Source organism: Cheilinus undulatus, linkage group 23 (genome assembly GCF_018320785.1).
Source record: "Cheilinus undulatus linkage group 23, ASM1832078v1, whole genome shotgun sequence".
Lineage (NCBI taxonomy): Eukaryota > Metazoa > Chordata > Actinopteri > Labriformes > Labridae > Cheilinus > Cheilinus undulatus.
In genome coordinates, this window is record NC_054887.1 from 9688752 (window position 1) to 9714848 (window position 26097).

The following is a 26097-nucleotide window of genomic DNA, read 5'->3' on the forward strand; positions in this document are numbered from 1 at the left end:
CTGAATCATCTGGCTCCTTCCTACGTTTTAGATCTTTTAACCCCTCATGAGCAAGGACATACCCTTAGATCCTCAGGAAGGGGTCCCTTAGTTGTCCCAGGGGCCCAGCTGAAATCTAAAAGGGACAGGGCTTTTTCAGTCAGGGCCCCGCGGCTCTGGAACTCCCTGCCTAAGGAAATCATTTTGGCTCAGTCAGTGACTCTTTTAAATCTCTTCTTAAGACATACTTTCATTGAAGAGACTTTGCTGTTTTTTCTTGAGTTTCATCTGCTCTTATTTACCTGATTTTATTTAGACTGATGTGATCTTTTTACCTGTACCCACTTTGCTGATGGATTACTGGTATTTTATTTGCATTGTAATTTCTGTTGCTGGTGAAGCACTTTGTAACTCTGTTTTGAAAAGTGCTCTAAAGATAAATATTATTATTATTATTATTAGTAGTAGTAGTAGTAGTAGTACTGTTGTTGTTGTTGTTATTATTATTATTAGAATCATTATCATTATTATTATTATTATTATTACTATTATTATTATTAGAATCATTATCATTATTATTATTATTATTATTGTTATTATTATTATTATTATTAGTAGTAGTAGTAGTAGTAGTAAAACAATGACACAAAAACACACACAACAGATAATAAGGAAATAATAGAAAGAGGAAGAAAAAACTAGTTGGACAAGGTAATCAGACCCCTCACTTTTCTTACTCATGAAAGCCCTGTGAGAGTTTGCAATAAACTCCATAAATGAAAAGCCAAGCAGTCTTTCATGCGTTTTGCTCTAAAGAGAGGCTTCCGTCTTGTCACCGCCATAAAGCCCAGATCAGTGGAGGGCTGCAGTGATGGTTGTCCAACTTGAACTTTGTCCCATCTCCTCACAGGATCTGAATCAAAATGAATTTAAATGACTGTTGCATAAGGCTAGAACAACAGAACTGACAAAAGTGAAGGAGGTCTGAAGACTTTCTGAATGCACTGTAAATATCCCCCTCAAAGAGCTTCAGTTACAGTATAATTTTTAGGTGTTTGAGAAAAGGTGAAACTGGATTCACCACTTCTCTCCTGGTGTGAGCTAAACAAAGAAGTGTGAACAGATGCCAGTGTTTTTAATATTCAGCTCTTATTTCTCATGGCTGGCAGTCAGGACTTCAAACAGCTCTCTTGTCTGATATCAACTAATAAGCTCCATTTGCTGGAAAGCTTATCCTTTTGTTCTGTTTAACCACTGGACATTTTCCTTTGGCTCATTCTTTCAACATAATTGAATTCTTAATGATTTTGTAGAGCGCTCCACTTCCCACAGCTCCAAAAACTCACAATGTGTTTAATCCTACATTATAGAGAGAGGAATATTTAAATCACAAGAGTGGAAAGTGTCATTTTTTTTCTTCCTGTATAATGTTATGTTAGTGTTTTCTCAGTGTTGAATACCCTTCAGCCTCTATTAACTCAAACATGCAGAGACGTGTGCTCTAAAATGACTTTGAAACACCCTAATAATTTAATTGATTAAACGCTTTTCCAGCGTTTTGATATTCTGGTTTGAGAAGCATGTGTTACTAAAAAAGTTAATCATGGTCTACTGAGTGTCACACTGAGTCATAATAAGTGACAGTGAAGCAGCACTTTGCCATTAGAAAATTAGAGCAGCAAATTCAGCCTTCATCATGTTTTAAAAATTAAAAAATTTTATGTAAAATGTGGAGGCCAGAAAAGACGGTTCTTGGTATTTCATCCCTGCTGGATATCCCACAGTGAACTGTAAGGGATATTTTTAGAAAGTGGAAGCATTTAGGATCAAAAGCACCTCATGCTCAGCATTTCCATCCCAATTTATTACTAATTTATCCAGATTAATATGTTTTATTAAATGGATTGTAGAGTAGTTATCGCATGTGGCCAGGGCAGAAACTACAGCATCAATTATGCTGTAGTTTCTGCCCCTGACCACAAGAGGGCAGTAAACACACAAATTTCTACTTCTCAAGCTCAGCTTTGAGCACAAAATCCCCCAAAATCTTGTTAAATAATTAAAAGTTAAAACAAATAATTAATGAACAAAAAGTATAACCCCTGACATCGGCATGTTACAAATCTAGATAATTTGAATTGAGAGATTAGAGATTGGGAGAGCTGTTTGTCTGACTGGTGGTTCAGATATATATTTCATTTAGTTACAGTTTAGTTTTCAGAACGTCTTGAGACAAAACTCTAGCTATTCAGTGTTAGTGGCTTTAATTTTTACATTAAAACAAATTTATCCTATGTCACATCCTTTTAACTCGGAGCAGCTACCTTTTGTGTCTGGTTACAGAACTGATGATTGATGAAATACTTATGCTATTTATTCACTGTTGCAGTTCCTCCTTGTACTAACTGAAGGAGCTTTAATGTCTGTAAATCTGAACTCAATACAGTTATGCCAAACTGACAATTTTTTTTAAAATGTCATCGTTGGCAAAGGTATTCTATTCCCTGTAGCGTCATGCACCAAGAGGCCACAAGGCAAAGGCCTGCATAAACTGAGGCATCAATTAATCAACAAATGAAGATGAGTATTTAGTAGGAATGCTTGATATTGGCTCTTTGCCAGTATCTGAAATGCAGATATTTAAAAAATAATTTAAGCTGACACAGGTATCGATAACAACAGTTAAAAAAACTGAAAAATATCAGTTCTTCAACTTCACAAGCTTATTTGTTTATAGACCAGTATTAACAGCTGATGAAGGCAGATTTTTTATAGCCATAATATCGGTTGTAAATATCAGCAGAAATGTTCATCACTGCTTCCACCAAGGTCATACCAACATCACATCCCTAAAAATTTCAGTTCTTGATATCGGTCTTCCTCTCTGTCTTCCCTCTCTTCCTCGTGGTCAACCACTTCCTACAATCATCCTTCAGATTGTCTCCATTCATTTTTTTATATCAACTTTAACTCACTTTTGCTCTCTGAACTGGTCTAAACTGGTTGTATGGAGCAATTACTGTTGCAAAAGTATCTGCAAATGCCTCATTAGATCCACCAGTGTGTGCACAGATCTGCAAATATGTGCACGGAACTGCATATGTGTTGACAAATTTGCAATTATAGACTTAGATAATAATATATGAACAAATTAACAGTATAATATGAGATTTTTTTTCCTCCTGTCATGTTGTGGTTCCAGCCTTAATTAGATCTAAATGACTTCCTGGTTCTGTAGTGTAAAGTGGTCCATGTGATGAATAACTTAAATGGTAGGCAGCCTTTCCTGTGATTCTGTGCTGAGAGCAACAAAACCCACTGATCTTAAACTTACTGATCTGAGAACGCATTTGCAGATCATGCACAGCAGAAGTGTTGCAAAAGTCACGCATGCATCATGACAGCTGACAGTCTCTTTAGTTCTCGCTGGTGATTTATGTGTACCTGCAAAATTAAAAAAAAAAAAGATAATAGTAAAATACTGAAGTCTTTAAGTTATTACTTCAAAAGTCCACAATTACAAATTGGTCTACACATCTACAAATCTGTGCACACATTTGTGAATCCATGCACACATTTGCAGATCTGTGCATGCATTTGTGGATCTGTGTATGCATTTGTGGATCTGTGCATGCATTTGTGGATCTGTGTATGCATTTGTGGATCTGTGTATGCATTTGCAAATCTATCTACAAATTTACAGATCTGTATACAGATCTATTCATGCATTTGTGGATTTTCCTAAGGATTTGCAAATATTTTAGAAACACTTGCAGATCCGTGTGCACATTTGTGGATCTGTGTATGTATTTGCAAGTCTATCTACACATTTCTATACATTCTATACATTTGCAAATAATGCAACCTTTTGGTTCCACATCATAACAAGTGTATATAGGTCTGACTGGCTGTGTTGAACTGTGCTTTAATTGTGTTTAACTTCTGTAACCAGTGGTTACCATTATGCATCACAATGCAAAGTTTTAGAGCAAGATTGTGTTTAGTTTTGAAAAATCAAAACAAAACAAAAACACGAGTTTTGCAAATTGTGTCTGACTAGGTGTAGTGTTAAAGGTTTAATAAGTTAAAGGTTCACAGAATAGGAAACAGTGTTTAGCATCTGTTAAAAACTGTGCAAGGCTACCAGGATAAAGCCATCTTCTTCTGTATCGCCCGGCGGTTTCAGCAGGGGGCGCCAGCTGCACCAACTCTCAGCCAGACTGCGAGACATGTGGCTGAGACTTTCTGAAAGCTACGCTCCGTTTTTAGCCAAAAACAATTCCCGGACAGTGCGATTCGTCAGCGTTTTATAGCGGGAATTTGGACGCTAAGAATAAATTACTTGGTGCAAACGTGCCGCAGCAGCACTCAAAGGTGAGTCACAACAACTGGACCAGGCTAACCAGAGCTAACTGCTAAGAGGCTAAAAGCGACGCAGGCAGGTGCTGTTGTTCAGAGCAGCTAGTTAGCTTTCAGTTAGCCAGCTAGCTAACTTATGACCTTCAGTACAATCACCACGGCTAATATTAGACTCCATTTAGCCAAGTTTGCTGCCATGCTAACAACAAACAGCTAGCTCTTTAGGTAGATATGTCCCGAGCTAGCACTAGCTTCAAAGCTAACTAACAACAACCGTGTTGTTGCCGTCGTGTTGGCACTGGTTGATCAAGTTGGTGCTAATTTTGTATCTCCAGGATCCAGGCCGTGCTGGCTCAGTACAACAGCAAGCTTTCACAAGTGCCTGGCTGCCAACTCATCTGCTATTTAGCTACACCACTCACCTCGTTTATGTAACTTAGCATGCTGATTGACTCTGGTGCAAGGCTAACACTGTGTGAAAGCTGCCAGGTGTAAAATGGGTTGAAATGACAATTGGACCACACGACTAGACACTGTTAGCCTGTCTTTAATTGCTTTAATTTGATTGATTGGACGTTGAATATACGAATTTACAGGCATCTAAAACCTCTTCTTTGCTCCTATTACCAACAGATGAGTATACAGTGTTATCAGAGTGAAAATAGATCAGCTTTTAGAGACTTTTAATCCACGGATCAGGCTTCATTCTCACTCTTAGCCATCGATGTTTCATGGCCTGCTGGAGATAAATCCACTCACGAAGACCCTGATAGTAAATATGATAAAGACCTGATTTCTGCCCTTTAACCACTGAACTGCTAAAGGGAATAGTGTGTTAAAACTTCACAGTAAAACAAACCTTACAAAATACTGTCTCTGTGGCTTTAGGCCCGTGTTTTCTATTAGTGAGGCGAAACAAAGTGACTCATGGTGTTATGTAAAATAGTTTACTTTCACTTTTTCACTTGTAGGTATGAAAAAATTGAAACGAGAACTGCAACTTGTAGTGTTTTGCATTATCTGTAGACATGCAAGGCTGTTCAGTTTAGGGCTGCAAACATACCACAATTAAAATGTAAATGTTTCTAGTTGAGATTAGGGATCTGGGATTTTTTGGTCTGTCAATCTCTGTCTTAGAGATGGGTGCCTTTCACATTTGAACCAGTACGGTGCCAATTCCTGGTACCGGTATACAATGGTACCCATTCTTGGAACTTTTTTGTGTAAATAATATGCAGTAATAAATGTTATATAACTTCAAAATTTTTGACATTAAAGATATTTATTTCTCAATATCGAAACACTATCAAATGAAAAAAAGTATGAAAACAACATCAAACTACTATAACTACCCAGTGATTTTTCTTTATATTGCGCAAATTAAAACCCAGCCCCAGTACCTCCTATTCCTCTAATTTGCCCTCTTGGAAAAATGTGTGTTGAGGTCCACAAAGGGAGGATAAGTTTAAAACAAATGAACAGTAGAGTATGGAGTCAAAATATCTAAATAAATAAGGTATAATATCTTTGGTTGCAAGACCATGACAACAGCCGTCTGTCAACCTGTCTTTGTGACATAGGATCCCCATTTTAGAGCCACGACCAAAGATGCCCCAATGGGTCATCCTTCATCTGGGACAACCTGCAATTGCAAAGTGTATACTAGGCTTTGGACTGACCAGAGGCCTGTACTATGAAGCTGGATTTTCTCTTATCGAGATAACTTCAGGATTAACCCTGGATTTTCTTATGCTGAACGGCTAACCTGCTCCGGAGCAGGTTATGTTCTGGATACGAGATCAGCGAGTGTAAAAGCACCGCCTCCTGACCAATCAGTTCTCTTGGAAAATGGCCTGCCCATTCTTAGAAGATCCTGTAGACGCTGGTGCATGGATCGTGAGAAGAGTGCTTAGGAGAGAAAGAATATTTAGGGATAGATGATAGATGAAATCCAGTGATTTCATCCATACAACAGAGACAGTGTGGAGAAATAAAGCCTTGTCACTCGCCGCTTTGATGTATGTTTTTATTCTTGATCTTCACTTGTTCCCAAGTCCTTTTTGCTCCACTAGGGTTACATCTGAAATAATGGGGTTAATAATAGTGGTCACACATGGCATAACTGCAGAAACATGAATTAATGGAACGCACAACTACTCATGCCGCCACAGTGAGGAATTAATATTACAACACAAAATTTGCTGAGGAAGCTCTGCCCCAAACATCTGTGCTGTAATAAAGTGAAACTGAGTGATCAGAGTGCTGTCCGTTTATATTGTCCAATGAATTAATATTGTATGATTTGATGAAATTACACATTAACAGAGTCAGCAATTTTCTGCCAGCATTCCTTCATGGCTTTTGCTGCGGCGACAGTGTTGCTTCTGGCCTGGATGATTGCTTTAAACTCCTCGTATTTTTTAAGAATGATTGTTCCTCATTCTTGTTCCTCCATTGAGAAATACGCTGCTCTGCATGGTTTCTCCATGTTTGTGATTGGTCAGACGCTGCAAACACCACCCCTTTAATGTGAGCGCACACTGATCCAGATTGGAAACCCCTGGGTGCAGTTACTGTGTTGCTGACCAGCTTCGTTGTACAGCTGATCTGGATTGCGAATGTCTTGTTAAGTCAATCCAGCTATCAGAGAGATATTCCGGGCGTGTTAATCCAGCTTTGTCATACAGGCCTCTGGACTAAAGTTACCATTACATTTAAAGTGCATAAGGGAGATAGTAAAGTGCTGATGGTGTGAGGTGACCACTAATTATCTGTCTGTGCTGATCTTTTGATGCTGTTTGTCATTTATATTAATATAATGTTAGTGCTGGGACCACCCACAAATTTGATTGTTGAAAAAATGTGATACAATAAAATATTCTAAACAAGCTAAACAAGCACCCCATTTACCAATTTTAACTTCTGTTCCAAGTAGGGATGCTTGATATCATCGGCCTGATATCAGTGTCAGCAGACATTGGCTTATACATACGAACATTTCTACTGGCTGTAAATATAGCCTACAGTTGTAAATACTAGCAGTATGAACTAAAAGGTTAGTGCAATTTTAGGCAGGACCAAACAGACCTACATCAGCTAGTCTTTGTCTTGATTTATCATTCCTTAAACTTTAAAGCGTGTTATATGGGCCAAAGTCTTAGGTCTTCGCCACATTCAACTATTGGTGTTGGCCTAGATTATATGCAAATATTATGTTTTCAAAAATCCAATATCATGCATCCACAAACTATGTTTTTTTTGCTGCAAACCCCTACATATAACAAACACGCTTGCTTAAAGCCTTTATACCAAGTTCAAGGTTGAGGTCACTGTTGATGAGTGATGAATAGCACTATTGGAAATGTAAACACACTGATCTTAACAGATTTAAATAATCAAAGTGCTACCATAGTAGTTTAATTACTTAATGGCTTTGCAAAATATAAAACAGTGTGCACCTTATTATCTGTTTTCTCATTTGCTTAAAAAGCTTAACCCTTTTGTTCCTCTCTTCTCTGTGTTGTAGTGGTGAGCAGGACAGGCCGGGCCGACATGACTGGAGCAGGAAGTGGTGAGTCAATAAACAGACAACACACCAGTGTTTTAGGTTTCATATTTCCAGAAGAGGAAAGTCACCAATCTCACGTGCAGATGCATGCTGCAGCAAAGTCAGTACAGTCATCACTTAGAGTTCATCAGCACACCCTTAAACCATCAACTTAAGTTAAGATAAAACTGTATCAGGAGCTGTTGAGAATCTTAAAACTTTGTTGTGTTTTGCCTCGCTTGTCTGTTTAGGTGGCCAAGGCCCTTCTGATGGGACGGACCCTGAGGAGGCAGAGCGGTGTCCCATCTGCTTGGGCGTTTTGGCGAGAGGCGAGCTTGCCATGCCTGACAGCTGCTGCCACGTCTTCTGTCTGAGATGTCTACTCACATGGGCAGAGGTACGCTCTATACTCAGGGCTTAAAGTACTCTGGCACCATGCTGGATTTCGGGCAGGAGGCTTTGAGAGGAAAAAAAAAAACTTCCCAACATTATTGGCAAATTATAAGCAGTGTGGGGCGGGTCTAGACAGTGCCAGAAATGTTGTTTTGATGGTGTTAGCATGTTAGCTTGGCTGAAAATGGGAAACACCATGGTGAAGATGTTAAGGACTTAAATGAGGGCATCATGAGAAATCATGAAAATAAACTAAACTAGACAGTTCAGAAAAATGTGAAGTTTATGCTAGATAAGTGGCATTTATCTTTGAAAAGCTTGTCGAGATTCATGGTAGTTTTTGACAGCAATGTGTCACTTTTTGTTACAGGTCTCAGCTTCTGTTTTATACAATAAAGAGCACTCCAATGAAAAAATGACCATTTTGACCATTGTTATTATTTTTGTGTAGTTTTTTTTTTCATTATTTCATACAAATTTTAATAGTTTATGTTCTTTCTTAGCTGCAGACGGCTCCCTCCTGCCCAGTGGACAGAAGACCTTTTACTACTGTTTACAGATGGGACGGGAATCTCAACTGTGTGCAGGTTAGTTTGATTTATTTTAATGTCACTGTAAGTTTCAAGCCCAAAACCACTGCTGACAAAAAAGAACATAAAGGCTCGTCTCACATATGCCAAGAAACATCTCGATGATCCTCAAGACGTTTGAAGAAATATTCTGTGGACTGACAAGACAAAACTTGAACTTTTTGAAAGCTGTGCAGCCCACATTTGGAGTAAAGAACATCATGTCAGCAGTCAAACATGGTGGTGGCAGTGTGATGGTCTGGGGCAGTTTTGCTGCTTCAGGACCTGGACCACTTGCTGTGAGTGATGGAACAATGAATTCTGCTGTCTGCCAGAAAACCCTGAAGGTGAACGTCCAGCCATCAGTTCATGCCCTCAAGCTCAAGCGCTCTTGGGTTATGCAGCTTTAAGTCAAAGTTTTGACTTAAAACTAATTGAGATGCTGTGGTGTGACCTTAAACAGGTAGTTCATGCTGGAAAACCCTCCAATATGGCTGAGTTAAAACGATTCTGCGAAGAAGAGTGGGTCAAAATTCCTCCACAGTGATGAGAAAGACTCATCACCAGTTATCGCAAATGCTTGATTTCAGTTATTGCTGCCAAGGGTGGCACAACCAGTTATTAGGTTCAGGGGGCAATTACTTTTTCACACAGGGCCAAATAGATTTGGATTCCCCCCCCCCCCCCCCTTAAAAATTAAATAATCATTCAGACACTGCATTTTGTATTTACTTGGGTTGTCTTTGTGAAGTATTGAAATTGATTCAATGATCGGAAACATTTAAGTGTGATAAATATGCAAAGAAGTCAGGAATCAGAAAGGAGGCAAATACTTTTTCACATCACTGTAAATCTGTTGCATTTGTCAACTCTGTAAACTCAAAGAAAGTGCAATGTTGGATTCAGTAATGTGTATGTTCTGTCTTGAGTGTATTTATTTTGAATTCTGGTTGTCGTTGTCTCCTAAAACAACTTCTTCACATAAAGCCAATCAAAATTTAATGCACTGAGCTAGATTTCTAGTTCGCTATTTGAGCGTGTTCAACAGCTCAAACTCGTTGATGATAATTTGAGTATTGAATTAGAAAAGTTGATGAAACACAACTGTAATAGACAAGTGTGTCCTCTGCTGAAAGCTTCCAGTCAGCTTTCATCATGCATATAAAACCGTGAGATCCTTTTTTATGGCAAATTATGTAAATTTTTGCAGCAAAGTTAACGTCCTTTCTTCTGTCTTTCTAATAAAAAGGTTCCAGTGAGGAAGCGAGCGACACAGCCTGAAGCTGAGAGCTGCTGCTGTAGAAACCCTGAAAAAAAAGTCTGTCTCAAGTAAGTGGAAGATGGTTTTATTGTTTCAAGGAAGAAATCCAGGCTTAATAGCTGTTAATTCTGTTGAAACAGAATTTTTGTTCAGTTTTGACTCTGTAAATATGAAACAAGTGATTTTCAGTTAGTCAAACAGAGGTTTTTCTTTTGCATCCCCAACCAGAAGTCCCTATTTAGTGGTTCACAGGATTCAATGGAGGGAGTGTGAAGCTCTTTCTGCAAACTACTTGCATGTTATTTAGTCCTGTCCATATGTAGAGCCTTTTTAGAAAGAAGGGGATTGTTTAGGCTGGCTGCACATTAGACAGTTTGTGCATAGCAAACCGTGAATAGAAAAGAGAAGGAGAGGATAATGGGGAAATGCAAGTTCAAAAAAATGTTCAATTAAACACTTGGGGAATTATGCAGAAACAAGGTGAGACAATGAGAATCAAAGCCATTAAATCTTCAGATGTAATTTAACAATCACAGAAGCTACATGGTATAAGAATTCTGTTCTGTGTACAGCTGCCCTGTTTAGACCTCATTGTGTCACAAATTAGGAAGAAGTCTTGCACTTGATACAAGCAGGCAATGTGCATCAATATTGCTTTAACACATCCAGCTCAGACATGTTGCATTTTTTTTTACGCCTTACCATCTGTGTGAAACGTACGGAGGCAGAATGATGTGCAAAGTCTGTGTAACCAGGGGATGTTGTGTATGTTTCACACCTCTATTGGAATACACAACGATGTGGACCAGGCTGACAGCTCCACTTTGTAACTGCTTTTACCTCTCTGGGTCATAATCCTGCATTTAAAGAACATGGGGGTTTACTGTTCAGTAAATAAATGTTGTAGAGCATTGGTTTGACGAAAAAGGCTCCCTCAATAGAGGTGACACAATCACTGGTTTTAATGATAACAGCGGGAAATTTCCCCCACGGGTAGTGATACTGTTCAAAGTTGAATTATGATTGAAATGTTTGCAATAACCATGATTTAATATCATGTAAAATAACGTCCAGACAGCATGCAACATAGGTTTGTTTTAGGGATGGGCCAATACTGGTATTTGGGTCCAGTATTTTTATATTGGAGATCAGACCTATAGTGCAGATCCACATCACCAATCCAAGTTTCGATGTCTTGCTGAGCTTTGAGCCACCACATGCACACGAGGCATAAACAATCCAGCTGCTAGCGTAGCAGAGTGCTTTGTGACTGACAACAGCCCACTCATCATATTTCACTCCAACACTAACATAACGTTTGAGTCCATGCGATTAATGTAAATCACAGTAATGAAATAAAGGTGTGTTCTTTCCTCTGTAAGTTTAATATCTGTAATAACAGCAACACGAAGTGAGCATCTCTCATTCTGTCTGTGGATTTAATACGAGCTGCAGCAACTCGTATTACAACGGCGGAAACAGCTTTTCAAAGGTGTTTGAACTCTTGACTCGCTTGTTTCAAGTCCATGATGAGTCAAAGAAGCCGGCTGTGGCATATGTAGAGTGACAGTGAGCCTGTAAACAGGCCTGTAAACAAAATTAAAGCTAAGTTAAATCAATGATCAATAAGGTACTTGTTAGACAATTAATAGACAATAAAAGTCTGTAGTTGGTGTTTTCCTCGAGTACTTTTATTGTGAGTGCCAACATCAGAAAGTGGCTCTGTCGGTAGAGCAGGCACCCATACACAGAGGCTTTAGTCCTCTTTGCACTGGTCTTGGGGGGCTCGCTACCTGGTCTCTGCACTGTTTGGTGCATGTCTTCAAAAACCCCAAATAATCTTTGAAAACACTCAGAAACGGTATTTAGCAGCTTGCTTTTTATGTCATTTAAAAAAGTCACATTTGTTGCTTCGTAGCACGGACTACGATGTGTTGCCATGGATACACAGACACTAAGCGAGGTGCCGACATGTATTTGAGTGTATTATATCACAAATTAATCCTTGTATCATTAAGCTTTATGCCACTTCCTGTCTTTGGTTCACAAGTTGGTCCGTTTTGCTTTCACACTTCCATTGAACTGCACCAGGGTACGTCTGGAAGCGGATCGAGACCCCCTGTTTTCAGGCGGACCAGAGTCTACTTGTTCGGTCCGCACCAGAGTTCGTGTGAGCTTTCACACCACTCCAGACAAACCGGACTATCCGGGAGAACGGACCAGAGTTTGTTTAAGGCGGACCAAACAGCTCTGGTGTGAATGTGCACTAAGGTGACATATGAGGACAGTAGATTGTTTTATAGCTGTATAAGCAGTCCCACCATGTCCAATTGACATAAATTTATAGGGGAAAGCCCAAAAAATTGTGAAGTCCACTGATGTTTATCAGTAGCCTTGTAAATTAATGTGATTTCTATCAGATAAATCCTTAAGTTATTTCCATTAACACTTTATGAAGTGACATATCTGGTGTTTTAACAGTTTATACAACATAATATAAAAGTTCAGAGTTGTACTGTGAGAATTTGCCACAGTAGAATAAAATGAAGTTGTAACAGGTGATAAACTAGATCAAGTAAGACAGCCGGGGAAGTTGATTGTTTTAAAAAACACCCTGAATTTTTGCAAACAGATTTAAAGACCCTGTAAAGTAAAAATGAATCTGTATTTAGGTTTGTTGTGTGACAGGTCACTCTGTTATGATCCCTCCGATCAAATTTCAGTCAAATAAAACATCTCTAAGTTTATAAAACTAAGCTTCAAAATCATGAAAAATGAGTTAGTAAAATCTGCTCCAGGATGGTGTGGGCGTGTCTGTTGAATGAGATGAAGCCACTCCCACTCAGGAGGAATACGATCCTCTCAGGTTTAAAAATATTACAGTCTAAATGGAGGACAGCTCTCACACCATTATCCTGCCTCTTGACTTTTTGCTGACCTCAGAAGAAAGACAAAGTCAATTTTCTGTCTCAAATCTCTGTTATGATGCTGTCAGTGGTCCATAGACCACTGTGGCTGATAGATTTGGGAAGTTTACCTCACAATGAACAAAAAACAGCATTTAACTGACTGTACGCTTTCAGTAAAGGCAGTGACATCAGCTAACAGCAGACTGGACTGAGATGATCTGCTCTGTGATTTTATATTGTAGTGCTTGTGATATCATGAGCCCACATATTGGCCCCGCCCACATGAAACCCAGCCAGGAAAGAGGTGAAAAACTTTCTAACAGTCTAAATCCAGAATTCAGTCACATGTAGATCTCAGTGTTTCCACATGTTTACAGCAAACATAGTCCAACATATCTAGAGTGTTAAGACACAAATTATGGATTTCACTTTACAGGGTCTTTAACAACCAAAGAGTGATCTTTTCACAGATTACCTAAAGTAAATGAAGAAAATGAATCACTGAAATATGGAGAAACAACTGATGTAAAGCTTCATAATTACAAAACTTTGACATTAATTCAGTTCTACATCCATCACTGATGAACCAGGCTGATATGTGCCTTCAGGCTTTGTTTGTATTCTTGGAATCAGGTCCATATAAATGCCAGGAAACCTTATTTGTGGCTACATATCAATGTACAAGGTCCGGGAAATGGTGTGGATCTATGTTGAGTCCAGATATCTCTAATTTAAGCAGATATTAGTCTGTTTTTCTCCCGTTTTCACCCACTACATGTGTAGCCAGCCGTGTTTTGCATCTGAGCAGTCGTGTTGTCTGCTGAAAGTGACATCAGTGCAAACCCTCGACTGTATTTTTGCCTCCCTTTTTGGATGGATAGGTGCCAAGGGTGCCAAAAAGTTGGAGGGTACGGGTCAGATATTTGGGATAGATGTTTCCAACTTTTGATTCTGGAAACACAAATAAACGTGAATCATGCTGTACCAAACTGAACGTACCGCTTGGTGGAAACAACCCATATGAGTACATAAGATTTTCAAAGTGTTTTGTCAATTTTTTCAGGAGTAAACCTGCCAGGAGATTAAGACGGCGAAAGGTGGAGAGGAGAACAGACGCCAAAACAAAAGGACTTGTGAGGAAATGTACGATAGGTTTCCACTTTCTTCAGAAAAACATGTGCTATTTCACTCTGTCAATGGGGTTAAAAGTCTCTTACTGTCCTTCTAGGTAACGATGAAGACCCGTCCTCACTGACCAGAAAGAAGGTATTTTTCCCTTCTTGTTAATTTTTTTTGCACCATTAATATTTGGTGTCTTTGTACGTATTCTCATCAGTGTTTGGCGTTTCCTCTCCAGGTGAGAGGAACAGAGTGCTGTGCTTGGTCTCCGTGTGTCTCACTTACGACAACATCGACTCAGGACATGTAAGACACACTGCTCTATTAACTAAAATATTACAGACCAATTTTACCAGAAGAATCAGGGGAAATAACAGCTGGCTAGTTTGAAAAATAGATCAATATTTTGTCGGCAGCTTACATTTTTGGCATCTTGTTTCAGAGGGTTCTAAATAAAGCTGGTAAGTCATAATATTTGGAAGAGATGAATCTAAAAGCGGTTGTTCTCGTCTCACAGTGCAGACCCAGTTTGGATGTCAGAGGATGTACCGTACGACAGCATGTTCAAACAGTGCAGAGCCCAGACACAACACTGTCCCTGGTTTTCTCCTGCTGCTCCCATCACTGCAAACGGCACCTCAAGGTATTTCGATCCTGACGTACACTATTATCTCCCATTTTGTCCTCATTTGCTCTTCATGTTAAAATATAAATATTTATATCTTCATGTAAGTAAAACCAGAAGAGAGCATGCTCTTTCTATCATCTAGTGAATGCTTACAGTTAGTTCTTCATCATTTACAAAAACACAATAGACAGCATTGTGCCTTTGACCTAAGATGATTTCTTTTTTTTTTTTTTTTGTTGGTTTTTCAGGCAAAGTTTCCACCCTGCTGGTTGGAGCCACAGTCCATTTACCTCCACATCACTGTTTAGCCCTGGCCATTTTGGTGAGTTTGACACTTATTTATTATTTCGATAGTACATATTTTGTTACCTAAAGAGTAAAACCTTGAGTTTCAGCCAAAGGGCATCTATCTTTGAGTTAAAAAATGCCTACAACCATACATTAGGTTTTCAAATGAAAAGGTTGTCTACAGGGGTTTGTTACTCCTTAAATGTTTAAAGAAAATATTTGAAACAAATGAGTGAATATTTGTAAGTTTATAGGAATTTTGCTGCTCATTTCTGCTCCCACTCTTCCCATGCTGATAAGGAAAGAATAAGGCACAGAGAGAAGCAGCGATAAATCCAGAGCAGAGAAGGCACCAATGACAACAGCATGACACTGATAAAGTCAGAACAGGATGATGGAGGAGCTGGGGTGGAGGAGGGTTGCAAGAGTAGCTTGGGGAAAGAGCAGCAGTGTGTAGCCAGGCAAGAGCAGTTTTGATAAGGCAGCATGAGAGCGATTAGTCAATCGCGTGCTTAGAGCAAATCAGCTGGCTGTCAGCTAATGAGGGCTTGCATGAGATCAGCTGATCTCAATTATGGTACTGCTTGACTCTGTGGCCTGCCTGAGATAACACTCCCTTCGTGTCTCCTTTTGCTGGATAACAGCCTGCAGTCGTTTGTTGTAGTTTTTTAACAAGTCTCTGACATGTCTCCTGAGGAATACCAGCCCATTCTTATTTGGGGAAATCTCTCAAACTCCTCCAAATTTGATGATCTTTAAGCAGGAATTGGTCCACAGATTTTCAATGGGATTCAAGTCAGGGCTTTGTTCAGGCCAGTCAGTAACATTCACTTTGATGTTCTGGAGGTAATTCTTCACTAGGATCCACATATGTTTTGGATTATTGTTGTGTTGGAAGACAAAGTGATGATCCAGACCCAGTTTAGCTGCTGACTGCTTGAGGTTTTCTTTCAAAATCTTCAAACATCCTTGTTTCTTCATGATTCCTTCCACCTTTATGAGATTCCCCGTTTCAGATCAACATCTCCACTGTGGAGATGGGGGGCGGTGTTCTTTGGGTTATATGTCTAACCCTTCTTTCTCCAAACATCAGAAGTGTATCTGTGGCCAAAGAGCTCCAGTTTGGTCTCATCTGACCAAAAGACATGCATCCAGTCTGCATAACCTTTCTCCAGGTTGTCTGTAGCAGACTTCAGTCTGGCTTGAAGGTATCTTCTTCTGCAGAAGTGGACCTTTTCTTGGTCCATTCCTGTGCAGGCTTCTAGTGATTGTCTTCTTTGAGACTACAATTCCTGACTTGTCTAGGTCCTTCTCTAGTGTCTTGGCAGTTGGTCTGAGGTCTTCAGACACATCTCTCACTATTTTTCTTTCCAGTCTTTGAAATCTTTCTCTTCCTGCCTCTGCCGAGCATGTTCTTGATTATATTTCTCAATCCAGTTATTGACACTTGAAAAGTTGTGATAACTTTGTATATCCTTCTCCTGCTTTGTGAGCATCAACAATTCTTTTTCTCCAGTCTAAACTGATTTCTTTCGCTTTTGCCACAATGCTTTCTCCAGTGACAGCTCAAACTCCTGCTCAAGTTTTTACACTGTGTAAGATGGCCCCAGTTTTAACTTATTTTACAAGTTTTGAGAATTACAAAGTTAAAGCACATCATTGCACAACAGTAGTTTGTTCTATGGCTCAACAGAAATGTCAGTTCTAAAGGGCCAACGAATTTTGACCCTGGTAGTTTGTGTGAAATAATTTTGTTTTTGTGCAAAGTAAAATAATCTAAACATCTAAAACAAAGTTGGGATGCTTGGCAAAGCTGTATTCATAGGGAGGATAATAACTTTGTTCTCATCTGTACTTACTAAACCTTTCTGTTTCAGTGTTTCAGGGTGTTGTCTGCGCAATCACGTGTCCCAAAGGAGGAGAAAAGAGAGGCGGACGAGCTTCAACCTCCAAAGCTCCCACCAAAGAGCCCGAGACTCGACCAGCCAGGAGATCTGGACGCAACAGTAAATCACAAGAAGAGGCTCCTGCAGCAGAACCGTCACCGCCAAAGTCTCCTGCCTCAGATTCAGACTCGTCTACTGGCCAGCCCACCAAGCAGGGCAGGGCTACACAGCCGCCAGCTAAAAGGAAGGGCAAACAGGTAACAAACCGAAAGGCTAGTGGGAAACGGAAAGCACAGACAAGGAAGAAGAAGACTCCTGAAGTCGTTAGCAGTCCGGTGGTGAGTGACGAGGAAGAAGAGAATAACAAAGATGAAACAGTGGAAAAGGAAGAGGAAGAAGACAAGGCTGATAAAGATGACAACATGGAGAAAGAAGCAGAGGATGAGGAAGACAAAATGGATAAAGAGCAAGCTGAGGAGAACATGAAAGAAGACAAGGAAAACTCTGCTGATGAGCAAGGAGGAGCTGAACCTCTAAGCAATGAACTGACACAGGACAGTGAAGAATCTCAGGGACAAATGAATGAACATGAACAGAAAACAGATGAGGAAGACAAGGAGCTTTCTTGTCCTTCAGACTCGGCTCCTAACAGCCCCTATTCAGACCTCGAGGACAAACAGAAGGAAGATGTGGAAGAAGCAGCGAGCCCAATGTCTCCTGGAGAAGAGGACTCTGATAAAAGGACTTCACCGTCACCTTCAGACTCTCCAAATACTCCACTGGAAGATCTGGCATCTCCAGAGCGTGATGAGCAGCAGGACGAGCAGGTGGAGCAGCAGGAAGACATGGAGGTTTGTGCAGAAGCAGAAGAAAGAAACAATGAAGACTCTGCAAAGGAAGGCAAAGCCGAATCAGCTCAGACTTCCCCCGAACCGGCTTCACCATCTGCTGCAGAGTCAGACGACAGCGATGCTGTCCCAGAAACTAATACTTCTGAGAGTGCAGATTTAAAACCGGTTGTATTAGAAGAGCCTCCAGTAGTTGACAGCTCGGTGGAAGAAACTAAGGTTGACAGCCCATCCAAGGACGATAATCAGGAGGTCCCCATGGACTGCAGCTCACCCAGCAGCGAGGCTGATAACGATGTAGCTGTGGAAATGCCAACGGAGACCGCGTACCCTGCTCCTGAAGAACTTCCTGTTTTAACAAGCCAAGAAACCAAGGATAAGAGCAGCAATTACCGACCGGAGAGAGAACGAAGCCAAGAGCGGAAGAACGGCAAGCAGAGACGCTCTCGTTTCCACTCCCCAAGCTCCACCTGGTCACCTAAGAGGGACTCGAAGCAAGAACCATCGTGGCGTTCTCGCTCTCGCTCTAGAGAACGTGACAGCAGTCCGCCAGCGAGCCACTCATCTCGAGCTCGCAGCAGAGAAAGAGAAAAGAACCGAGACTCTGAAAGGGACTACTCTAGGAGAGAGCGCAGTCGAGAGAGAAGACGGAGGAGATCCAGAAGTCGATCCAGGTCTAGGTCACGGTCTCGGTCCAGGTCAAGATCCAGAACAAGGACGTACAGACGACCAAGTCCTGAACGACCGACCTCCAGAGAACAGTCCCCACAGAGGAAGGAGCGAAGAGGCGGCTGGAGGTCTGGGCCAGGTGGCGAGGGCAGGAGGCACCACGGAGGCGCTGGGCGCTTTGAGAATGGTGTCCCGACAGAAGGATCTCCTGAACGCCAGGGCTGGATGGAGAACCCCGACTGGGTCACAGAAAAGAGCCGTGAAGCTGACGGCAGGAACCGGGACTTTGGCTTCAGTGGTGGCTCACGCTGGGAAGATAATCGCAACAGTGGCGGGAACAGAGGAGAACCACGGGGACGTGGGGGGCGTGGAGGATTTGAACGTGGTCGGGGGGCAGGGAGGGGGGGTGGGGGCAACCGTAGCTTTTACAATCAGCAGGAAGAATCATCAGACAACCGCTGGCAGCCCAGAAACAACTTCTCAGGGACGGGCAACAATTCAGGGAACGATGCCTACAGCCGCTTCAATGAAAACCGCGGCGGTGGTCGGAGGAAAGAATCGGAGCAAGGAGAACATATGATGGACAGATCAGGCTGGTCATCCGCATCCAGCTGGGCTGTCAGGAGGACGCTACCCGCAGACGTTCAAGATTATTACTCCAAGAGAGAGAGAGGAGGATCTGGAGGATGGAACAGACAAGAGGAAGAGCAGCCGCCAGCTTCAGCAGCAGCAGGTAAGAAGTTCCTCATTTACTAAAACCTAAAAAAGGCAGCTATCTGATATGATGTAAGCCAGGCAGGAAATAAAAGGGCCAAATATACCTCTAAAATAGTAGCAGTAGATTGTTTTAGGTATGTAAGATCTCTTAAAGAGAGAGCTTTCAGTTTAGCTTAGTTGGTATAACAGGCTCTCTTGTACAGAGGCTACCTCCTTTGACACACTGGTCACATGTAGAGGTGTAACGATTCATCGATGTGTATTGATACATTAATTGGTTGACTGTTCATCCAATCAGATCAATGGAAAGTCAAAACATCGATCTAAATAGATGTTTCAAGCTACTCTTTCATTTTGAAATTCTCCCTGCACAGCTGTTGACAGTTTCCGCCCCAGGCAGCGTCCTCAACAAGCTAGCTGCAAGCTAACTAATTAGCACCAGTGGCTTGAAGTTTTACGGTTGGGGAAAAGAGGATATCCTCTCCTCCCTCAGATGTCTGGACATATTTCAGACAGATGCTACTGCAGGATGAGTCTCTCCCCTTAGTTTGCCAACTACATCTACATCTTTATCTGCATACAAGCGCCGTATGAGATCATTCACAGATGAAAAAAACACTCATCTCGTTATGGCTGATGCAGCACGAGCGTTGTCTGACGCTGCAGACTCCAGAGAAACAGAGAGGGAAAAGTCTACTCCCCCGATTTCATTTCACCATCTCATGTTATAGTTATAATGAAAATATGAGTTGTCCAAACTTAACGTGGTTCAAGCAGGACAGCTGCTCTCTTTATTAGTTTGAGTAAATGAGACAACATTTCAACATTAAAACATGTTGTAGTGAAATGCAGTTCTTTGGTCTTTTTGCTAAAGAGATGTTTTTATTAAATACAGAGACCTGTAAATGATTTAATTGCAGAATATGTTTTTTTCTGTAACTGCAAAATTTGTGCATGTAATTGCCTGATATTGATCGTAGGCCCCTATATCAAATCAAATTCAGACAGAAACATTACGTTTTTTTAATGTTTAACTGCTATTTGTATAATTTAAAACAGGCATCTGCACATTCACATTGTTGCCTTCTAAAAATTTTTCCCTTTAAACTTCACCGTCTAGCTGCACACACACTTTCCTTGTGACGTTGACGTCTCTGCAGGCACTCTTAAATTCTTACAGTAGGAGAGTGAGCATCATGATTGCATTTATAATTTTAATTGGATAGTAAACAAGAGTCTTTAAAAGCCATGCATATGCAGGCTAAAGTTGTCATTATACCAGAATTTTTAATATTGAAAACTGGTTGGCAACAGAAATGAATAGCAGGCACATAAGAAAGGTCCACTGAACAGTAGACAAATACCAAATTTGACAAAATGTAAAATAAACAAGAATTTCCTAAAAATGTATGGGCTAGGGCTGCAGTGATCAATTTTTTTGTAATTGAGTATTCTATCAATTTGTTGTGTAATCTGATAGGGCAGTGGTTCCCAGCCTTTTTTCCTTAGGGGCCCCCTACTTGTGTCTAAGAGAAGCTAAGCCCCCCCAGGACCCACTTTGAAAGTGTAAACATCAACTTATTTATTTTTTTCATTTGCAAAGTCCCAACATAATAGGCTTACATACTCTTGTTCTTGGCAAAAGATCTATGTGTAAACTATCCATTATTACAACGGTATAGTAGGGACACTCTTGGGGAAAAAAGAGGATTTGTAATTTTTCAAGAAAAACCTTGAAATTCTCAAGTTTAAAGAATTGTTCATTTATGAGAAAAAAAAGATATTTTTTTTACTTTGTTTTACTAGATTTTAAGATTTCTTGTAAATTTCCAACTTTTTAAACCCGGATCTCTGACTTTGCTTTTTTTTTTTAAGTAACATTATAATCTCAAAAACTTTGATTTTCTCCCCCCTAAAAAATATTTTCTCTAAAATAATAACAGATTATCTTTATTCTTTAAAACTTTTAGGTTGGTCCTAATACATTATGTTTATCATCTTGATTTTTTCTAAAAATATATGTACATCTAATATTTGCAACATCAGAGAAAAAAGGGTCCTGAGATCTTTGCCCCCCCCGGGGATCTGGACCCCAGGTTGGGAATCAATGTGATAGGAAATATTGCATGCAAAGCATTTTATTTTTTATCTATCACTTCTACTCTATTGAAGAGTCTCAAATGAATAACAGGTTTCTATTTGAAACATCTGTTTATGATCAATATGTAGGCTTCGAGACTAGAAACCTCTGAAGCCTCTTTGAAATGCTGTGACCAGGATTTGAGGACGCTGAATTTTATATAAATAAGAATTTAACATATTACTTGAGATTTGTGGAGTGAAGAGAGAAGCGGAGGGACAGAATGCAGCTAAACAGGACTTTAATCAACCAGTGAAGTTTCTAAAATCCTTTAGTTTGTGGACACAAACTGGTCATGAACGAGTTCTGCAGGCTGCATGTGCAGTGTATTAACTCTGAGATGAGCCTGGTATGACCTGTGCAGTCTCTTTACTCTCTGTGGAAACTTTTTTGTTTCTTTTTTTAGACTTTTCATTACAACACTGCATCACTAAAATGTCTGTATAATGCTGTTATTACCATAATGTCACAGAAAGTGTGAGCCTTTCAGCATCCTTATATTATCTTCTCTCTCCCCCTTCATGACTTTCACGCCTCGTGAATCATTGCTGCTTGTAACATGAAACAAGTGCATTGTGCTGCACAAATAACTGTCCGTGCAAAACACAGCACTCAGCACTCACGTGACACAGGGTCATCACCTACATTTGTACACAAGCCAGCTTATGTCTATGCAGATACTGTGGGGGCCGGATCGTTAAATGACCTAAATAAAAGAAACACCTCTGTGTAAATAATTCTATTTTCTTTGAAATGTACCTCATTTTTTGCCTTTAGTTGTGAACGCAGTCCCTATTGACTATACTGAAGCCAGCCACAAGGGGTGGATTGAGATATTTAAGTCACATTTCTGGAACTGTATTGTTTGATGTGAATATGCTGCATCCTGATTGGTGAAAAACACGAAGGACTAGGTCTTAAAAATAAACTCTGAAACCCCCTGAACTCTTTAATTTACACAAAAATCTGTGCCTCAATCAAGAATGGACTTAAGAGTATGTGTTTGTCATGCATCTTATTTGCTGATAATGGGTAATAATCGTTGGGTTTTTATAAAACTGATCAAACATTAGGCCAATCTTTTAAAGAAATTCTTTCAGTCTCACTTGTTTTGGAATAACTTATGTATCTGTAGGGATTAAAGGAAAAAAAGAAAAGATACCCTGAATACAGCAATATATTTTTCCTTCACATTTTCTGACTTTAATCAAACTTCAGGGGGCCAGATGGGAAGCTGTAGGGGGACTGATGAGGTCCCCGGGCCTCCAGTTGATGATCGCGCTTAAACCATGGGTGCATATGGATACATGACTGATTTCAACAAGGCCTCGAAGCAGATCGCTTGCCTTGAGGAATTTTGTAATCTAGCGACTCAAAGTATTGGAGGAATTGCTTCAGCCCTATGTAAGGCCTACCTTGTATCAAATATTTCCTCAGAATTATCATCGCAGGACCAAAATAAAGTGTCTGCAGTGATTCAACTTTTCTGTAATTTCTGTTTTTTCTTAATCACATTTTTTCGTGTTTCAGTGTTTGAGCAGAGTTGTTAGGCTGAGTCCACATGTTTGGATGTAAAGGAAAACTTTTAGGGACCAGGAGACATCACTGTCTCTCTACTCTGCACTCTGTGTACAGCAGACTCTTAGATTAACACTTCATCTTTCTAATACCCTAAAGAGACTTCATAAAACACATTTTATAGCCAGGGAATAGAGGTTGAGCAGAGAGAGTTGCACCTTCATGATTCCCTGCTACCCTTAATGTCATCTTTTTATTGTTTTGAATCACACCCACCTGCTGATGTAATTTACACATTGTTTTTCAATGTTTTTCCTTTTGTGAAAAGTTCTTATTTTTTTGTCTGTCTTTTTCCTCAGATCCTCCTAAAACTGACCCGCCTCCCCAGGTGGTCCCAGGTAACGCCCCTGTGCCTGTGATGAATGTGATTCCACCACAGCTGAACGTTCTTCATCATCACTACCCGATGCCAGGCCCCCGGGGAGCCCTGCCTGTCAGCTTACAGCCTGCTGCACCGTACGCCATGCCTCCTCCGGTCCCTGTGCACCTCCACCCTGCTGTACCGCTGCTTCAGGTCCCCGCTGTCGGTGCTCAGGGCCTTCCACCACCTCCCCCTCCACCCCCACCCATGCAGCAGGGCAGCCAGACAGCAGCAGCTCAGCCTGATGGTCACATGACACAGGTATGGTATGGTTTAATGCTCTGTTAATCTATTAGTGTTTCTACCATCCCTGATCTCATCCTCTGGTTTTCCACAGATGGCGAATACAATGATGGCTTATGGGAAACCTGCTCTTCTTCCCACCCCAACCAAAGCTGGTGTTGCATTGGTGACCCAGGGCCATCCTCCACAGAGTCAGGTGTTACCATCCTCTACAACTCAACCCAGCCAGCATAACAAGGCCCAAGCTGACAGCTCCAAAAAGGAAAAGGTGACCTGAATTGCCTCATCAGAAAACCATCTTTCAGAATGCAGTTTTGTTTCCTTCTCTATTCAGTAACTTAGTTACTAAATGAAGACATAAACTGAGAAATATCACAAAACATCTTTGTAGAAATTTTATAAAATTTCTGTCAAATATTTTAATCTTCTTTCCTCTTTCTGCTTCAGAAACAACAGATCCAAGAGAAAGCTATAAATGAAGTGAAGACAGCCATCAAACCCTTTTACCAAAGGAAGGAAATCACAAAGGACGAGTACAAGGAGATCGTCCGAAAGGCGGTCGAGAAGGTAAACACATTTCTGACACCAGCGGACACCTTGTCATTCACTCAGTGATTTAAGATAACCTGCTCCATTATCTTTTTTCTTTTGCACATGTGTATTTCAGTCTTTATGTTTTCTGATTGTCTTAAAAAGTTATTTAAAATTCAGTGTCTGATGATCTCAAGCAGAGGCAAAAGAAAAATAAAGTCATACATCTGTGGCTCATTTACATGCATATTTAAGTCGAGCTACACTTCTGGTTGATTAAACTAAACTTAGAACAAAAAGTAAGGAAATTTGTGTTTGGTAGATTATTTCTTTGTTGTAACAATGCTTCTTGGCAATAAATCTTATACGTTGGAAAGCTTGTTTATTACCCTTTTAAATGATGCCACATTTGTAAGGAACATGCTTTTGTGGGATGAGCAGCAGAGCTGAGTATGTGGGTTGCGCCCATGAAAAATGTGCCAAATCTTCTCTGCCAATGCCAAACAGCTGATTTTGCCATTAAGTTAAGAAAAGAACCACAGAGGTTCTGAGACAACTGAAGAAGACCTACTGCACTGCTTTGATCAGTGGAAGACCCCAATGCAGCGATGTGTTCATGCAAAGATATGGAAATGTTTATGTTTAATAAAATCGTGTTACAGCTTTAGTCGTATTTATTAATAGCCATACCTCGTACACTGAGTGGTTCAGGTAAAATTCCCTAAATGAGCCGTAACCTTAGCTTGAACTAACTGTGCATGTAAACATACTTGTATCACTTTACAGGAAGTGAATACTGAAGGGAAATTTGACACATGAAGTTAAGTCCTTTAGGTATTAACATCCCTTTGATGTTTTTTTTTCTTCAGGTGTGCCACAGCAAGAGTGGGGAGGTGAACGCCAGTAAGGTAGCCAACCTGGTGAAGGCCTATGTGGACAAATACAAACACGCCCGCAAGAAATGAATGCCCTCCCCGCTGCTGGCGTAGCGTTGCCCTGACAGACCCATTCAGCTGCACAAGTGCAATTTCCTCTAGCTGGAATTTGGCCTCTGAACTGAGAGGACGGAGAGCCGACTTTTTCTTTTTTTGATATCTACCTTTTACTGAATGATGAAGATTTTTTTCTATAGATTTTCATATTTTGTTAGAAAAAAATACTCAATCAGAAATTGTAATGCAAGAGCCCTTTATTTTGCATAAACCATGTGACTTGGGAACTACTGTACGTAGGGCAGGGGAGCGTGGGGTGGGTGGGACTGTTGATAGTAATGAAGCAGTGCTCAGTGAATGACGACAGCTCATGTAGTAGAGAGTCTCTCCCAGGGTGCCGGCTGGTACGATGAATTTCTCCTATATGGCATTCTGATCACGTAGCTTATTGATTAAATGTTTCTTTTTTAAAACTATTATCTAATATTTCAGATGGAAGCCTAGTTTAAGAATCAGTGCATTGCCTTTATGAACTGTCTGGCCCAGTGAAGGTCGATAAACTGTGATTGTAATAAGGGCCCTGACTGGTTAACCAATCAGCAGTGAGTGTTTTATGTAAAGCACAGGTCCCAGGGGGGCCGATCGGCTGAAATCGACCCCACCCCCTGCCTGAATGTGTAATAAATGTCCATGGATTAACATGAGAAGTTCCAGAGAGTAGTGAAATAAATTAGCTGCGTCCTGATCTGCTGTGTCCCTGTTAGAAGCTTCACATTGGGTCTGGGACCCAAAAATCATGACCTGATATTTTTTATTTGCTTGGTGATGAATGATGCATATACCACATGGTTGTCAAAATACCAAAACAATCACTGATCTAATTTTTGGGAAAATCAAACATTATTGAGAACTTTCTGATACCACAGCAACAAAAACAGACGTCCTAGATACCCCATAGTGGACATTTTGTTTTTAATCAACAAAAAAAAATCAGATAAACTTGCCTAAATTCCACAAATACATTGCCAACATTTTGACTAGAGGGTAGAACTCACAAGGTGTCCCCTGCTCCTCACACATTTCCAACCTTTAAAGAGTCCAGAAATTTAATGATCTTTACTTTGCACACAGAAAATTTAT

At 40.4% G+C, this 26097-nt stretch overlaps 1 protein-coding gene across 1 annotated transcript; it reads left to right on the forward strand.

Moving 5' to 3' along the window:
* Positions 1-4177: 4177 nt before the first annotated feature.
* scaf11 (SR-related CTD-associated factor 11) lies at positions 4178-25702 on the forward strand. The gene is made up of 15 exons (XM_041780894.1): positions 4178-4353; positions 7865-7909; positions 8137-8282; positions 8782-8865; positions 10097-10176; positions 14081-14160; positions 14246-14283; positions 14375-14442; positions 14654-14779; positions 15013-15086; positions 16930-19188; positions 23190-23512; positions 23589-23762; positions 23942-24061; positions 24895-25702. The coding sequence occupies exons 2-15, from the start codon at positions 7891-7893 to the stop codon at positions 24988-24990; spliced, it is 3687 nt and encodes a 1228-aa protein (XP_041636828.1). The 5' UTR covers positions 4178-4353; positions 7865-7890; the 3' UTR covers positions 24991-25702.
* Positions 25703-26097: the final 395 nt, after the last annotated feature.